General features: G+C 40.2%; 1 protein-coding gene across 4 annotated transcripts in view; it reads left to right on the top strand.

Annotated features, from left to right (window-relative positions):
• Aopep (aminopeptidase O (putative)) overlaps nucleotides 1-19,009 on the top strand; it is a 342,923-nt gene that overhangs the window by 73,743 nt on the left and 250,171 nt on the right. For all 4 annotated transcript variants that reach the window (XM_070033698.1, XM_070033700.1, XM_070033701.1 and 1 more), the window contains one exon: nucleotides 1,607-1,852. In XM_070033698.1, coding sequence (XP_069889799.1) covers nucleotides 1,607-1,852 — 246 coding nt within the window. The remainder of the gene's footprint in view (nucleotides 1-1,606; nucleotides 1,853-19,009) is intronic.

The raw sequence follows: 19,009 nt of genomic DNA on the forward strand, positions 1-19,009 counted from the left end.
TTTTAATTTATAATTTAAAGTTAGAGGAGCTTTCCATTGTGTTTGAATAAAGGATATGTTCACAGGTGAAAAAATAGAGTTCCCTTTGATGTCTCTTTCTTTGGATAGATTGGTTCCCCTGAGGCCTGTTGAGTCAGGTTCTAGGAATTCGTTTTTCAGCTCCGCCTTTGCCTTTCAGGGAAAAACAGCAGTAATCAGATGTTGCTGGCTGGGCTCTGGTCTGTTTCCTTACAAGACTGACTTGGTTAAATTATATTTAAAGTAGATTGGAGAAAATATCACAGCAAACATGAAGCGCAGGCGCCAGTGGGCTTAAACCTGTAATCCTAGCTACTCAGGAGGCTGAGACCTAGATGGCAAATCAGTTTGAAGCCAGCTAGAGCAAGAAAGTCTGTGAGACTCCTAATCACCAATTAACCACCAAAAAGCTGAAGTGGGAGTGTGGTCAGGGCAGTCTTGAATGAAAAAAGATAAGAGACAGTGTCCAGGCCCTGAGTTCAAGCCCCAGTACCCGCACAGCCATACACAAAAATGCCTCTAGCCAAGCACCAGTGGCTCGTACCTACAATTGTAACTACTCAGGAGGCTGAGATCTGAGGATTGTGATTCAAAACTAGCCCAGTGAAGAAAAGTACATGAGACTTCATCCCCAAAATAACCAGCAAAAGGCCAGGCTGGCTGCATGGCAGAGTGCCAACCAATCCACCAAGCAGAGCAAGTTTGAGGCCTTTTGTTCAAACCTCACTACTGTAGGGGGTAGGAGGAAAGCCTCTATAATCCTTTAAAAAAACACCTAGGTAACTTTTCAGTAAAATACTTTGACTTCTTTGGAAAAGTTTGTACCTATAGGTTTGTTTTGTTTATTGTAACTCATACCAAGTATTTCACTCTAAAAAGAAAAATTCCAGAATAGGGTCTTTTTTTGGTTTTATTTTTTTTAAATTTTTTGGGTCAGTTGTGGGGCTTGAACTCTGAGCCTGGGTGCTGTCCCTCAGCTCTTCAGCTCAAGATGAGTGCTCTACCACTTGAGCCACAGCACCACTTCCAGTTTTCTGGTGGTTTATTGGAGATAAGAGTCTCACAGACCTTCCTGCCCAGGCTGGCTTTGAACCGTGATCCTCAGATCTCAGTCTCCTGAGTAGCTAAGATTACAGGCATGAACCACCAGTGCCTGGCTCAGAATAGGGTCTTTAATTTGCTGTTCCATTTTCCTTTCTGAATTATCAATTGTCCTTTACTTGGAGAAGATTTTCCATGGTGATATTTAAGAGCACATTACAGAGAGCAGAAATTGCTTTTAGTTGGATACGAAGTAGTTTTATTGTTTTAAGTCTTGGGTCTTCCCTGCCCCTACCTAGTTTATCTAAAACAAGATTGTATTTCTTTCACGGCTTAGATTGGACTTACTCAGCTTCAATATGTATTTTGATCAGTTCATAACTTTTCACTGCTATCAGAAACAGAGACACCAAAGATTCTTATCAGCATATCTGAACCACTGTCTCCTAAAAGTTATCTATGTCTGTAGGAGTTCCTTACCTGTACTACGAGAAGAATAAACATGACTTCACATTAAATAAATCTGTTTTGTCCTCTATGTTTCCAGATACATTGATGTTTGCAGTCACATGGAATACCCCTGCCGCTTCCAGTGTGCCTCTGCCATCACCCAGGAGATCATTCCTCATCGAGTCTTTGCACCAGTATGCCTCAAGGATGCCTGCCAAGAGACCCTACTACCACTGATTCCACTTTGTCTCTCAGCTGCACATTCTGTCCTAGGAACACATCCTTTCTCCAGGCTGGATATACTTATCGTCCCTGCCAACTTTCCAAGTCTGGGGATGGCCAGGTATGTTCTTCTGTTGTGACATTTAAGTACATGCTTTGGAAATTCTTGGAATATTTCTTGTACTGCTTGAGCTCTGTGAGAACTGGAATTTGATTAGAATAGAAAGGCCTTGGTAAGTCTTGGACACTTACTGCTGCCTTTAGTGACAGTTTTTGAGCAGATTCTATTGAATGTGAGCCTATAGGTGCCATGGGTTCAGTCTAAGTTGCTTTGAAAACGAAAAGCTCATGTTGTGGCTGGAATTAAGAACACATTGAGCTCCCAGAGTGATATATGTTGGGTCATGGCTGATCAGTGGCTGTTAGCTTAGTGATGAGAGCATAATGTTAATGAGTCCAAGGTCATAGCATCAGACTTTGGGCATAGTAACATGACCTGGTCCCAAGGCCACAAACTGCTCAACTAATCCTGACCAGCTGTCTCATCTATTCTCACCACTGGTCACAAGGCAATGACTTGAGAGCCTCTGTATGAGAGAGACTGGCTGGATCGGTGTAAATCCATCCTCACTGCTAGAAAAACAGCTAAAAGCAGATGGCTTACACTGCGTTCTTGTTGGGAATTACTTGTCTTGCTATATACTACTTTTTAATACAGTGAATGCCTTCTTATTGTGTCTTGGTTTAGTTCTTACAGAAACTCAAGACCTGCAAGTTGAACGCTTCCCTGTGTATTGTTTTCAGTTAAAACCCCTTCACGAACATTATTATTCATTCAGTAGAGGCTAATTCCACTGAGAAAAGATAAAGTACTCAGTTTTCCTTGGTTATATTTCTATTTTCAAATCTTAATCATTAACAGTGAATATGCTTGACTAAGGATGGGAAAAATAAGCTCATCAAAACATTCAACTTTAAGTTTTTCCCTATTAGTCAAGGAAATTCCTGGTGCCAATTAATTTCCATGCTTTTGAACAGCTGTCATTTGTGGTGTTTTCTCTGAAAACTGCACACATTCTTAGTAAAACTCATGAGTTAAAAAGAACTGACCAGAACATTTGCTTTTGATCTTTACTACATACACACACTTTTTAAAAGCTGGCTGGCTTGCCTTAATCTTTGAGGAGGTCTGAGAAAGTCATTTAGACTGATTTTTATCCTATATTTATAAAGAAAATGGGAATGTAGAAACTAGGATAATTACATATATTTGGTTACATACATCTTATAATTGTCTTTGGTGTCTATATATAGGATTTGTCTTAACAAGGGGGCTTCTTTGGTTCCTTTGAAGAGTCTCCTGGACTTAATTTAAGCAGTTATTGGTGAAGAAAGGGTTGTTCATTAAATGTTTCTCATTTGTATACAGTTTTGAGGGGAGTTTTTAGCACTTTATGAGAGAGCTGTAGTCTTTCAGAGCATGTTTGCTAACAGCTCCACATTCTGGCCTGAGGGAACCAAAAGCATAGTATTTTTTTGTACACAGAACCTGATTTTCTATAGCTCCTTCCTGACATAAGTCTGCCCAAACCAGAATTTGATGACCTCCAGGCCATTCTATAAAGCTTCTCTTTTCAAGTGTACATGCCCAAGCAGGTAGGCTGTATGTCTGCTGCCTTTTGAGATATTTAAAGTGATTTAAATGTACTTAACTCTATATTTTTAAAGTAGTAAGCCTAAGTACCTAAAAGCCAAATGGTACTGGGCACAAATGTCAAAAAACATGGGATTGTGATAATAACATACCAGCAACAAGACTGCGATTATGCTTAAAAACCAGGAGAGGTGTACATTTAAAAATGTGTGGTTGCTTGTCAAATGTCTCCCCCCCCCACACACACACACACTCCCTTTTTTAAAACTGTGGAAATAAAGTGTGCCCTGGTCTAGATGTTTTCCTGAACTTCATTACTGTTCTCTGGATTTGAACTGTGGAAGAGGTATTATGGTATCTTCCACTGCCAGTTAGAGTAGGGAAGTGGGGGAAGGGGGTGTTCTGTTTTTCCGAACTCTGACTTAAATTGATCCCACTTGCTTGGCTTGACTCTCTTGGGATCCCAACACCTTGAGCCACATGCAGCTGAGTGGGGTTTATGACTCAGCTGGCTACGAGGGCCTTGCTGCTTTATTTGTGGTCAAGTCTTTGCTTGAGGTTCTAGTGAGCAAAAGCTAGAACAAAATGACAGGCCCGTAGATCAACTCTAACAGGAAGAGAAACTCCCAAACTAGGGGGAGCCCTCCAAAAAAATCCCCTCCCACTGAAACTCGCCTTTGCTTTGTTAGTTATAATATGCTGAGAGATGAAAGGATTTCTTGGCAAACTGATTCTTTCCCAAGCCCAGGCTTTATAAACATGAATGCAAGATCATTAAACTCCATACCTTTGGACTTCATTAGTGATTAGGTCTTAATTATAATGAATACCATTTTATATCATTTTCATATTTTCTTTTGGCAAATGACATTCAACATTCCTACATGAACTAAAATGTGCAAATCATTATTAACTCATTAAAGGATTTAAAAAATTTCAGATAATATCCATAATGACTTCACTATTTGTTAAATATTATGTGTCATACTTTGTATGAGCATACTTAAAACTCCACTATTTTGATTCTGTTTTTCGAGCCTAATATGTTATTTCAGCAAAGGAGGAGAAAAAACACATTGTATAACTTGAATGTATGATGATGACAAATCAATTTATAAGAAGGTAAATTATATACAATGTTTTAGAATTTGGGCTGGTTTTCAGATATAGCAGTAATAGAATTACTTATCTGTGCTGAATTATGTGATCTTTGTTACCTTCTTTTTTATTTTTCTTTTGTGCTGGTCTTGGGGCTTGAACTCAGAGCCTAGGAACTGTCTCTGAGCTACCATTCTACCACTTGAGCCATAGTTTCACTTCTAGCTTTTTTCTCTTTGTTTCTTCCTTCCTTCCTTTCTTCAGTTTTCTCTTTTCTTTTCTTTCTGTGATTAGTCTCTTTTCTTTCCTTTCCTTTTCTTCCAGAATAAGAGTCTCCAACCCTTTCCTGCCTGGGCTGGCTTTGAATTATGATTCTCAGATCTCAGCCTCCTGAGTACTTAAGATACAGACGTGAGCCACTGGCTACCTGGCATCTTTGTTACTTTCTAATTTGACAAGAGTCATTACTGATTGACCTCCATCTCCACTGATAACCCTTCTCATTCTATTCTAAATCTTAGAAAAATGATTAATTTGCCTTAAAATTCTGATTTTTTCCATTCCCATACTTTTCTCATTTGGTATGTATGGGCTGTTTTCATTTTGTTTTGTTTTTGCCTTCCATGAAGACTGAATCTGTTATATCAGGATCTGAAAAGTAAATGTTTCTTGGACTGAGAATGATGATGCCTATATGAAGACATGAATGCAGCTCTCTTCCTGTTGTTATAATTAATAGTCTGTCATTTTCAATGTGACCTGTTAAAGTTCCAGTGTCTCAGGTAAAGTTTGAGTAGCAAACTAATTTCCTAATATTGAAAAATAGATGAAAGGAACTCATCGTCACGTTTACTCTTTGTTATAACAGCAATAATGTTAATGGAATAATATCCTGGAACCAGATTTATGACAGTTGCTTAAAAATTAGCACCTCAGTCTTACTCTGTATGTGTTTATAATAAACGCTTTGCTTCACCATTTGTCTTTCAGCAGTTCACAATTACAGGTCACGAGGCATAATTAGGTTGGCAGGACTACCTTGCTGACATCCAAATACGCATGTTCTCCTTAGTTTCTTTTTTTTGAATTACAACAATCTCCTGCAAATGATTTCAGAGTGGTGGTTTTTTGTTTAGTTCACAGGGGAAAGAAAGCCCTATAACCCTGATTTCCAGCTTGATCCTTCATATGATCTTTGCCCTTGATCCTACTGGGGAAATTGTGTGTTGGGGGGGGTAGTAGGGAATGGCAGCAGGGTGGTTAATGGTAGGCAACAAATCCTGCTTTGACCTCTTTTCCACTGGTTCTGTACCAGCCTGACTTGCTCTAATATTAGTTCCCTTTAGACTTATTGATTCAATTATTCAATCTTGCAATGTATCTCCTCCTCTTCCTCCTCCTCCATACCTCCTCCTCCTCCTCTTTTTCCTCCTCCTCCTCCTTCTTGTACTTTTTTGAGACAAACTCTGAGCCCCACCCTTAGCTTGCTTGATTGTATAGAGTCCTACCACTTGAAACACACCTCTAGGCCTGCTTTTTACTGGTTATTTTGGAGACCAGTTCTCATGGACTTTTCTGCCAAAACTGGTCTTGAACCTCCATTCTCTGGATTTTAGCCTCCTAAATAGTTGGGATTATAGGCATGAACAACCAGTACCCAGTTTTAATCTCACAATAAATTTTTAATCAAGCACATGTTATCAGGTATCGCTTAAGATGTTGAGGCAATAAAAGTAAACCAGCAAGATGAGGTTTCTGTCTTCATGCAATAGACTTTCTAGTCAGGGGAGAAAAACAACACACACAAACACACACACACACACTTAAGATGGTGTTGTGAAGAAAAAAAGACCAAATAAATGACAAATCAGTACTATAGCTAGGGTGGAGTTGGGTCATCAGAGCTCACCTACACTTCTGAGTGAGAAAAGAAGAGAGAAAGATGGTAGGAAATGGCAAAGAGAGATTTGAGTCCAGGCTGCTCACTACAGTCAGTAAGGGGCTGTGGGTAAGGGCCAGGGAAGTCTAGTTTTGTCTTAGTTTTCTTAGGATTATAGTTATTACACTGTTTCATGACCCAATAATTAAAATTGATTGGCTTACCAACTGCAATCCTTTACCAGAATTCTCCATTGCTGGAACTATCAAAACACTTGGCTCCCAGACTAGCAACTCTCCTTTTGTAGAGAAGAGAGAAGTTTCAAATAACTCTTTTTCTCCCTTGTGGATTCTGATTGAGTCTTTGTAGGCTATTTTGATACAATGGGTCATAAAGAGGGAAGCTGTGTTTGTGCATTTGCTCATCCTAGGTTTAAAGTTTAAAATAATTTTGTAACCTCATCTTCATTGTTCACTCTTGTAGGCTCAACATCTTAAATACTACTTGGCAAAAAAAATATTTTCTTGGTGGGAATATATTACAAGATTGAATAAATCCTACAGTCTTGGTTTGCTTTAAAACTAGTAGTGAACAAATGGCCAAAAGTAGTATTGATAAAATGAGCAAAAATAATAATTTAAATATGTTAAGCACACTTCATAGTGAACAAATACTTTTAAGTCCTTTATTACACATAGCTTATTCTTAAGAGATTTGATTGTGCAATAAGAGATTTCTGAATGCTTGTACTGGTTCCTGACTGCTGTATGCACAATTTTCTTAAGTACTTCAATTGCAAATAAAATGGTGTGCATGTACATGCCTGAGAATGAATGTAACCAGCTTTCCCCTCCACGTTCTCCTCCTGGGGTTAGACAGGGTGTTGTCCTGTTTATTCTTATCTCCCAGCCTATGTGTAATAGAATAAGCAAAACATAACATGCTGGTACAAAGGGCCTGTTGTTTTCAGCCTTCTAATTGTGCTCTTTGCTGCTCGGGAAGGAAGCAGTCATAAATTTCTGTCATTATCTTAAGTAGCAAGGTTTCACAGCTTTGGAAATTTTTCTCTGCTTGTTCTTTGTTAGTTTCTACTTGAATTTCTTATCCCTAAAACCCAAACCGCCATACTTTCAAACAATCCTTTTTTTATTTCAGGGAGTATGACCCTCCGATTTCCAGGCAAGATGCAACCACAGTGATCCTTTCACTCAATATTCAGATTGTGAGTCTTAAATAAGTGTCCCTTTACCTCACCATGGCTGCCAACTCTTCCAACACTTCTACACATGCATTTGGGGGATAGTTTGTATGTGGATGTTATTTTTTGTTAGTTTTGCAAATTTTAGTAAGTTGTCATGTCTTTCTGCATGAATTGTTTTTAAATATGACTTATTTATGACTTATTTCTTATTGTTATTATTAAGATGATGTACAGAGGGGTTACTATTCATATGTCAGGTGATGAGTATAGTTCTTTCTGGATGATGTCACCCCTTCTTTCACTTTGCCCCAGCTTCTCCCTCCCATCCCTGCCCACAAGTTATATAGTTCATTTTCCACATAGTACATGAACTGTTTTCAAAAAATTCTTGAATGGCAGTTCCCTCCTTCCCTCCCTCTTCCTTCCTTCCTTCCTTCCTTCCTTCCTTCCTTCCTTCCTTCTTGCCTTCCTTCCTGCCTTCCTTCCTGCCTTCCTTCCTGCCTTCCTTCCTTCTTCTCCCTCCAGACTCTCCCTCCCCCCTTTTCCTTTTCCTTCTTCCTTTATTCTTTTTGTCTCTTTGTTTCTCTCTCTCATCAGTAATAAGGTTTGAACTCAGGGCCTTTTATTGTTAGACAAGAATTTTTACCACTTATCCTATGCCCCTAGTTGATCTTTACCCAGTTTTCGTGTATAACTTTCTCTGCTCTTTTAAACAGGTGGGCATGAATGATAACAAACAGCTCATACCATCCCCCCCCCTTTTTTTTATCTCTTCTAAATTTTAATCCGTTGTTATCTGGCAACCTTGCCGTTGCTGTAGAGATGAACAAACAGAATGAGTCTGTGAGTAATGCGGCACATAACAGGTGATTTATACCACCTAGGACACATCTTTCTTTCTACTTTTATGTTCTACTCCTCCATTTTGTTGTTTATTTCTATTTCCCTTCTTGAGAATATTATAAACGTTATTACTTTCCTATCTTAAAGGCTTTCTCCTTTGAACATGTTCTATCTAGTTCTTCCATTTTCTTTCCTGAAATGCTAAGATATTCACAAAGTGGTATTCTTATAGTACTCTTAAACCCTTCGGCTCTGATGATTTTGTCAGTCTGGACAATACCAGTTTTTATTAAGCTAGGTAGTTAGTAAGAATATGGGGTTCAGAAATTGGCATGAATTACCTGAAACTGTTTCTGAGGCTATCTGTATTGGTTTCAGAGCCTTCTCATGGAAATCATAATGTCACTGTGATTGAAAATAATATTAATGATGAGCACTCAAGCACCCCTGGAGTCTGAGTATCAGGCAAATTCCTGGGTGACATGAGTGCTTTGGGGCCAGGCTCTCTCTTTTCTATAGTGTGACAGGCAGAGCAAACTTATAACTTTTGGCTTACCCAGCATTATCTTCTTGCCATCAAGCATCTGTGTGTTTGTTAGATGCAGAAGTAGCATTTTATCATCATTATTCCTCCCTCTCTAGAAGGTTATGCTTAAGTGTTTTGTTTTCTTTGAACTGTTCTCTACACACATAGGCTGAGGGCACCGCGGGGGCCATCCTTCAAGAGAAGTTGTCAGGCCTTTGAAAGGCCTTTCTGAAGCAATCATCCCTCTACCTACATTTGTAATCTCCTTTCTCTATTGATGTCATCATGGGCAACTAATCTTTTCCAGTCCTTGAGCCTGATGTGGCCAGTTGGCACTACCTTGCTATTTTTCCATTGCAAAGGAAAGGCCCCACTTTCCCACTTACTTTTTCACAGAACATCATTACTGAACACAACATACACTCCCTAGGAAGAAAAAGAGGCAGGGAAGTCAGGGCAGAAAAATACCTAAGTTGGAATATTCTTCATTTCACAAGCTCTCACTCTTAAACCACTTCACAGAATAAGCAAATACACTCAGCTTCTGGACTTTCTTATGTATATGTGTGAGCTATGTCTATATTTTCTTTTTCTTTATTCTGTTTGTGTGTGTGTGTGTGTGTGTGTGTGTGTGTGTGTGTGTGTGTGTGTGTGTGTCTGTGTCTGTGTCTGTGTCTGTGTGTGTCTGTGTCTGTGTGTGTCTGTGTGCAGGTATTAGGGTTTGAACTAAGGGTCCCACTCTTCTTGGGCTTTTTTGCTTGTGGCTGGCATTCTACACTTGAGCCATACTCCAGTTCTGGCTTTTTGCTAGTAAATTGGGGATACGATTGTCACAGATTTGTCTGCCTTTGCCTTGCTTCAAGCCTCAATCTTTAGATCTCAGCCTTCTGAGTAGCTAGGGTCATAGGCGTGAGCCACCTGCACCCCGCTGTATGTGTTTCCTTAAACTCAGACTCCTTTTGATAACACCAGCCCCAGAAATAGTCCTTACACAAGCTCAGTGCATGAGCAGCTTTGCTGGGAGGGAACATTGCCTGTGTTGTAGGTTAGTTATGCTGCAGCTGGAACAGGAGGTTATCTGAGCCACAGAGGTCTGCTTGCAGAAAGAAAGTGGGTGAAAAATTGATTTGTTACTTAATCTTACCTCTAAAATATAATTGACTGAGCATCTCAGTTACCTTTTCTTAAAAAGAAGTGTTCATCTGGTTATCCTAAAAGGTCACAGATGTGAGGAAAGATGCTTTTTTATTAAAAAAAAATGGGTTATGTTCTTAAAAAATTGATTACAATGTGGAATTTGAAGGTACAAAGCCAAAATCCAACCCTGATTTACCCCTAGAGTTGAGCTCAGAATAGAGTGGAACATGCTCTATTTCTTGGTTAACTATGCACACTATTTATAGAAGTGATTCCTCAGAAAGTCTAGACATTGTTCCTGGAGGATAGAATGCCAAATCTTCAGTCATTGAATAAACCAGATCTGCCCTTCACCTTTCCAGTTAGCTTGTTAAAAATAACAACCTTCCTCCCACTCTTCTCACCATAAAATAGAAATCTTAAAACTTCATTCTAAAAGAGTGTGGATGACAGCTGAACTTCCCTGCCAAGACTTGGGAAGACAAGGAGGAAGGGCTGCTCTTTTGAGCCTAGTGATCCATGGTCGGGCCTTGGTGCCTTGGTGGCCACCTTGCTGAGTTGTTGGAAACTGTGATTGGCAGTTCCTAGCTGTAACTCCAAGAGAACACCCTGAGACTCTAAGGGTGGTGTTTTCCTTTAGGAATGAGTCAGCGGTAATTTCTGGGGTTTTTCATAATTGTGCAATTTCTGAATGTCCCATTGAAAACTGGTAATTGGGATGGGATGAATGAGCAAAGCCAAGAATTCATTCAGTAAACACATATCAATAGACAGGTGTGATACATACAGAAGCTGCTTTGGCCATAGGAAATTTGAGACCTTTAACTAAAATCTGAAGTGAGTTTCAAGGAAAATTAGTTTGGTGGAATGTTAATAATGTGAAGAAAAAGGACTGTGGGTCAAATAGCTTAGGAAATGAATGGATTAAACAAAAGTTAAAAAAGTTTTCTTTTTTTTTTTTTACTGGAGGGCTAATAGTAAATCCTTTAATATTCTATTATCTAATTTAATACCCTGTTATCTGTGCCTCTCAAAGACAAAGCCAGAGTATTCCCTCAATTGTGTGTGGGCACACAATCTTTTTTAGTGAGCATTTCATGAAACCATCATAATCTAAAACAAAACAAACCTGCCTCCTCAAATCACACTTTAGGAAACAATCACATTCAGAAATATCTGGAAAGGAGAATGATGGGAAAGGATGATACTGATCAAGATGAATTATATCCACTGGGTACCAGTAGCTCATGCCCGTAATCCTTGCTACTCAGGAGGCTGAGATCTGAGAGTTGAGGTTCAAACTTAGCTGGTTGACCACCAAAAATCCAGATATAGAAGTGTTGCTCAAGTAGTAGAGTGCCAACCGTGAGCAGAAAAGTTAAGGGACACACACACACTCACACTCACATTCATACATGCATTGTATCATAAAGTGGCAGGTTGAATTAAAATCTCTATGTATAATTACTTAAAGATAATTTTAAAAGCAGAAAAGAAAAAAAGGAATATCTGGGAGCTCACTGTATAGGTGGATGTGAAATTCCCTGTGTCACCCTCAGTGTCAGTGGTGACTGGGGACTGGTTCTATCAGGCACTTTGCAAAGATGTTGCTTTTTAGTAGCAAGGAAGCTACCACAGCTATCCCCCTTCAGGGGATAACAGCTTAGTGCAGGAAGCCCCACCCCTTGTGATTACACCCCACTTTTTGGGGGGGGGGAGTTGGTTGTGGGTCTGTGAACTCACGCCCTGAATGCCATCCGTTCCTTAGTCTCTTTGTGTCCAAGGTGAGCACTCTGCCTCTTAAGTCACAGCACCACTTCCAGTTTTCTAGCAGTTAATTGGAGAAAAGCATCTTACGGGATTTTCCTGCTTGGGCAGCCTTTGAACCAAGACCCTCAGATTTCACCTGCATGCGTGGCTAGGATTACAGGTGTGAGCCACCAATGCCCAGCCACACCCCCTTTTTTTGAGCAATCACCTGCTCCATGCATCTTATTTATAAAGCTATATACATTTAAAATGGTATTACTATATTAGGTACATCTTACAACATTACAGAAAAATTCAAAGGATGAGAATAAGTAATTGTAGAAGTAAACTTTCATATTTTCTCCTAGTGAATTGTTTCGTGCCCTGGGATTCTTACAACTGACTGGGTTACACCACAGAGATTGATTCATTGGGCATGGGGTAGGGGTCTTGGCATCTGGATATTAGCAGGTCCTCCCAGGTGAATCTGCTCAGTTATTAGTGTGGTAGGTGGGGGAATGTATGGGATGTCCCTGCCAGATAAGGATCACCTGGGAAGCATCACGGACCCAATATCCTGTCAGCCTCTCTTGAGTGAGAATGTCAAGCTATGCTTGTGGGGGTGAGAAAAGTTCCCTGTGGCTGCCCCTTTGACTGTTTGTTGTTTAGAAGGTAGCTGTGCTTCCCTGTCCTAGTTTTCCAGTCTGGAAAAGGACTGATTTAGAATAGCCTTCAGGGTATCTTAGAGCCCTAACATTCTTTAATTTAATTAGGGTTTATTATTATTATTATTATTCTGAACAGGGCTAAAGGTGATTCAATTTTGTTCAGCAATTTAACTCACACATATATTTTCTTTTTGATGTCTGAGCTAGTTGGATCATGAGACTGGGGTGTTCTTCTCCATCAACACCTAGGCATTAATAAGCGTTTAAATTTTAGGCCCCCAAGCATGTGTCTCAGAAGGGGCCTCTTTATCTCTGGTTAATTGCAAAATAAATACATCTCAAGGGCAAGGACCCCTTTCATAATAACTGCCTCTGCTCTGTACCAGTGCAAAACAGCACTTGAAAATAAATACTGCATCAGGAGCTGGTTACTTAGAGAAGGATTTCTTCCTAAAGGAAGCCCAACACTCAACTAACTTGTCTCCCTCTCTACCATCTCTTGTTTTTAGCCTCCAGATATCTCCATTTGCCTGCTAATAAATTGCACGTACATATGTTTGAACAGTTGTTAGGCAGGTCTGCTGTTCAAACTATGCTTTGGTTTAAAACAAACAACAACAGAAAGGGCAGAAAGGGATGAAGACTTTTCAGTTGTGCTTGCAGGTGGTGGTGTTTTGACCTTGGTTGTCAGTTTTAAACAACCTGTCAAGCACCTTTGTCTCTGAGCACACCCCACTGGAAGATATTAAATCCTCCAAGCTTTATGTGTCCCAGGAAGCAGGCGCCAGGTTCCTGGACTTTGTTTTCATTGATGGAGGGTTAATACATGGTTAATACATGCAAGACAGGATTTTACTGAGAAGGACCCATCAATGGATGCTGTTTTCATTTAATTCTGATTTCTCTTCTCTTTTGTCCTTCCCCCCCCCAAGAACTTTTCTTTTCCCCCTGTCTCCCATTCCCTTCATTCCCCTTGGTCCCACAATGCCCACCCCCCATCTGCCCCTTAAACCATTTCTTTCTATTTTGACTATCTCCTTTCAAGGAATCAGGAGGTTATAGACCCCAGAGCTCAGCTTGTGGGATAAAGGACTCAGGCCCCAGTCCCTAGGCCACTCCTACAATTGGATTCAGGAAGCTTACCTTGGCCCTGTGTCTGTTCTGGTAACACTTTTAAGTGTAGCCTCCCTAGAGGTAACATCTCTTCAGTCTAGGTGTTTTCTTAGGAGCCCTCTTTTGGTGGTTCTGGGTGATCTCTGTCGAATTGTCTTAAGTTTGTCTTTTTTTGGTCATGGGGCTTGAACTCCTGGCCTGGGAGCTGTCCCTGAGCTTTTTCCACTCAAGGCTACTGCTCCACCACTTTGAGCCACAGTGCTACTCCAGTTTTCTGGTGGTTAATTGGTGGTAAGAGTCTCAGGGACTTTCTGCCCCACCTGGCTTTGAAATGCAGTCATCAGATCTCAGCCTCCTGAGTAGGTGGGATTACAGGTGTGAGCCACTGGCTCCAGGCAAATTTGTTATTTTGAACTTGGTGTTTCTCCCTTGTTGTATGGAAACCTTACATGCTTATTCCAGGAAGTTGGGGTGGAATGAGGAGAATGAATGGAAAAATGAAAGGAACTTACTGAATTCAACCTTGGGCCTACCAACACTTGGATAGTTTAAATTATTTGAGGATACAGATGGTGGTTCTTTAATCAGGGGATGCCTCTTCCTTAGCTGCCATGTTCAAGGTCTCTGTTGAGGGAAAGCTATACTGTGTTTTTAAAAGTGAGATGTAGGAGAGGGTGCTTGTTCCTAAGACCAAATGTCTAGCTTCTCATTCAGTAACACTTCCTCCAAAGTTGTAAAGATATAGCTTTAGACCTAGATATTTGCCTTTCCAGTGGGTGCAATCACTAGTAACTTGATCCAGTAGTTCAGTCAGCTCACAGAGGTGTGTAACTGAGACAGCCTCAGCCTGGTCCCTTGGGTATCTTGCTGAGGTCTGACTTAGGACCTCAGAGGAAGATTAGTGCTTGTCAACCTGTTCTCCCCAGAGCCAGGGTCTTTCCCAGGCTGTGGCTTTTCATTCCACTGTCTCCCATCAAGGGATACAAACCACTTAGTGTTTGTACTCCTTTGCCCTAGGAGCACCTCTGCATTGGAGTCTTATGTAACTTTTGGCATAAGACCTGAAGAGGAGGCTGAGAAACATTTGGTATGAGAGTGGCTGGGCTCTCTTGTTTGTTGCTGCTGGGGGAAGCCTGGGCTCAGAGAATGTTGAAGCAGAAATAAGGGAAAGAAGTGTCATTCACTTTTCTGGGCATTCCCGTGAATCTTGGAGTCTTTAATAAGGTTTGTCTATGGTCTAAGCTGGTTGATCTGGATTTTTGTTGTTTGTATGCACAGTTCTGACTAATTTATTAGGGGCATTTCTTTTCCCTGTTTTTTTACAGACAAAAGCATTTGTTAGATCTTAGTATTGGGAAAGGTACTCAGGGGCTTTAGGTAAACTAGATAATTCCTAGATCACTTCCCTCTGGCAATCTTCAGTTCCTTTAATTATGAAACCACCTTACTGTACAGCTTTTGGAATGTAGATAGTCTCTCATTTTGTAGCAGAGACTTAAGAGCTGCTTTTCCTAAAAACTATACTAACTTGAGCTTGCAAATGTCCAGTGGGTAACTAAAAGCAAGATTTAAAAAAAAAAAAAAAAAGATGCTGGGTGCTAGTGGCTCCTAGCTACTCAGGAGGCTGAGATCTGAGGATCACAGTTCAAAACCAGCCGGGGCAGGAAAGTCTTTGAGACTTTTTTTTATTTCCAATAAACCACTAGAAAACTGGAAGTGGCACTGTGGCTCAAGTGGTAGAGCATTAGCCTTGAGCTGAAGAGCTCAGGGATAGTGCCTAGGCCCAGAGTTCAAGCCCCACGACTGACAAAAATAACAAACAAACACAACAACAACAACAACAACAAAACCTTGGAATGTATACCTCCATTGTACATCTGTCTCCTTTACTCTGAGTCAATTTCTGCTGCAGTCACATTGGTTTCCAGGAGCAACAGTTCTGATGGAAGTCAAATCTACCCCCCCAGACAGTAATGACTTTCTTATCCTGACAAGGCCCTGCCTGCCTGAGATAATCATCAACCAGATGACAATTTGACCAGAACTGATTAACTATGCACGCCTCCTTCTGTCCCTTCCTTGTATAATCTGACAGCTCCTAGTGCCCCCAAAGACAGGCTCAGACTGTGGGACCCTTTTGTCCTGTGGTATCAATATGGAGGCTATACTGATTAGAGTTCCTTTCCTGTTTTCACCATTACTTTTAGCATTTGGTTTTGAGTGAGCGGCAGGATCTGATTTGTTGGGACCCCAAGAATCAGGCCTCTAGCCTGGAACTCATGTAACAATTTGATCCTCACGAACAAATCCCAGGTCTTTCCATGGACCAGCTGTTAGGGCTTCTCCAGCATCTTTCAAGACTCTGTCCTCGGCTGGCTCTTGCCAGCTTGTTGCTAAGACTTGAAATCCCTGCTACTCAGAGATGTTTCTCTGCTCTGCTTCTGCCGCAGTTTTCCATTTGCAATCAGGCAGGTTGTGCTGTTTGCTTAGCTTAGAAGTTTATTATGTGGGAATGATGAGTCCTAACAGGTGCGACAGACTTATGGGGACCTGGGTTCTGAGGTGCAGATAGGGTTGTTTGATAGGGTTGTTTGCTTGAGCTGAGCAGTAGAAATGTGTAGGACCACTCCTGGGTTGTGAGTTTATCAAGAGTAAGTTGCAGGCATCAAGTACATTTATATGGTGTACCTCATGGAACTCAGTGTGAGATAATGGAAAGAACCAAATTCAGAGTCAGAAGGCCATTGCTGATGCCACAACTGCTCTAAAACAACTATGTTTATTGCAGCATTATTTACCATAAGCTAAGATATGGAACCTACCCAGATACCCCTCAGTAGATGAATGGATCAAGAAAATGTGATAGATATAATAGAATTCTATGCCTCCAAGAATGACATCTCCCCATTTGTTAGGAAATGGAAAGACTTGGAAAAAATTATATTAAGTGAAGTAAGCCAGGTCCAAAGAAACATAGGTCCCATGGTTTCCCTTATTTGCAATAGTATATATCTGGGACAAGAAGAAAAAGTCAAAAGCTATGTACATATGACCAGATAAAATGATGTTAAGTGAAATAAACTCCAAGATAGGGACACAGTGGTTTTTTCTTTCTTGCTATTGTTTCTAACGTATTTATAATGTGCCATGTGATTTTTTTTTGTTTCTTTGTATGTTCCTCCTCCACGGTATCCCCTGTTTTCACTGTATTTGATGTTGGTGCCCTGCATCTTGTATATACACTTCTCTAATTTGGAGAGGGGAAGGGAAAAAACAAAATGCTTAAATAGGGATACAAGTTGACCAATTATAACAATGAGATGCATAAGATACTATGTTGAAAAACGAACTTTACAATTTAGGTGGGGGATGTAGTTGTGGACGTGGGAGGGAAGGGATGGTAGGGGAAAAACAAAGGAGGAGGTAACAATGCTTGATAGGAAAGGTACTCATTACCTTGCTCATGTAACTGTAACCCCTGTGTACAGTATTTTTACAAAAAAAAAAAAAAAAACGTATAAAAAAGAAAACAAAACCCTGCTCAGTCTCTTGCTTGTAAACACCCCTGCTCATCTCTGGGATTCTTGTGCAGTAGGTAAGATCAATGTGTACAAGTCTGGTATGTATTAGGCCCTCAGTGAATAGTAGTTCTTTGCTCACGTAGGTTTAGAGAAATTTGATCATTTAATGAGTCAAAACCCATAAGAGTTGTTACTTATTAGTGTGAATCACCAACTCTGTGGTCCTTACAAGCCCAGATGTCCACAAGTCTTTAAATTAATAGCTCCAGGGAGAAAATAAAAAGAGTGATGAATTAATGTGGTAGTAGGACAACGCAAAGATTTGTTGCAAAGAGTTGCTTAGTCCAGATTTTTCAGATCATGCAAAGATAATTTGTCAGTTCATTAAAGGTACACTTAAGGTAGCATGTACATTTTTTGGTAAATTTTCCTTCAAGATTGAAGCTTGAACTATAAAATAGTTTCAATATGCATATTAACTTTTCTTCTCCAGAAAAGAAAGGTAAAGAAACCAGTAAGCTAAAGCTATCAAATGTTTTTGAGTTCAGGTCAAAATTCACTTTTTAATTTTCTATATCTAATAACAAATAAATAAATTCAAACCTTGTACTTCATCTTCCAGGGATTTGGGGACTCAATGGGACTCTTGTTTCTAGCCTCCCTGGGAGAGGTGTTTCTGGTCCTACTAGTTAGACAAAGCTGTGTCCTTGACCTCTTTTCTTATCACTTTTGGATCAGAGATTGAGACCTGTCAGATCCTGAAGCAATGGTCTCTGGTCTGTTCTCAGTATTATTATCAGATCCACTATCTGACTTGTATTGGAAAGGGTGATGTGATGGAAACTTGTCAGAGAACACCCTGTCACTGAACTTGCCTCTTCTAAATGGATCTGGAGAGTCAGAAAGCCAGGATAAGCTCCTGTGGCCAGCAGCTGTGAGGTGTGGGGCTGCTGTTCTTCCTTTGAAAGTTAGTCCTACTCTAGCCTATCTTCACAACCATCTCTGCAGAAGTATATACAATGTTGTAAGTAGTCCTGCTGCTCCAGTGGTAGTGGTGGTTCCTCCTCCTCCTCCACCTCCTCCTTCTCCTCTTCTCCTTCTCCTTCCAACTCCTCCTTCTCCTCCTCCTCCTTTCTCCTTTCTTCTTGTAACTCTCTAGGCCAGAATAGGAATGTTTCAAGCATTGTTTTTCTTTCTTTTTTCTTTTTCTTTTTGTGGGAGGAAGCTGGCAATGGGGTTTTGAACTCAGGGCCCTGAGCTTTCTTAGTTTATTTGCTCAGCTGGAACTTTATATACCTCCAGCTTGAGTTTTTCTTGCTGGCTGTTATGGAGATGGTGTCTCTTGGACTTTTTCCCCTGTGTTAGCTTCAAACTTTGGTCCTTCTTTTAGCCTCCTGAGTAGCTAGGATTGTAGGCATGAGCTACCAGTGCCCAGCTCAAGACATGTATGCAAAAGGAATTTTAATTTTGCACAGGGATCAACCTTAAAAGGATTGTGAAGTTTCTTTAGTGTATTTTTTCCTATTTTTGTTTCTCACCTTTGTTCCCATTCTTCCCATTCCTTAGTACTTTCATGAGGTTTTGTTTCTTCATGCAGATGCAAGCCAATAATAACTATATAGATTATTATCCTCCCTTTCCTTAGACAAAACAAGACATAACACATACCCCATTTTTCAGTGAGCTTTTGCCTCTTAGCATTATATTCTGATTTCTTGCTGATATCAGACTTTAAAGGGTATCCCTAACTTTTTTCCTTTAGCTCCATAGTGCTGTACTCTGTGATTAATTTCTGATCAATTTTCCAAATTACAGATCATGGAGTTTTCCCAGTATTTTTAACTTGTAACATACTTGCATGCAGTGAGAGTCTGATACATTTTAGTGTT

This window comes from Dipodomys merriami, unplaced genomic scaffold (genome assembly GCF_024711535.1).
Source record: "Dipodomys merriami isolate MVZ:Mamm:240054 unplaced genomic scaffold, mDipMer1.0.p SCAF_22, whole genome shotgun sequence".
NCBI classification, from domain to species: domain Eukaryota; kingdom Metazoa; phylum Chordata; class Mammalia; order Rodentia; family Heteromyidae; genus Dipodomys; species Dipodomys merriami.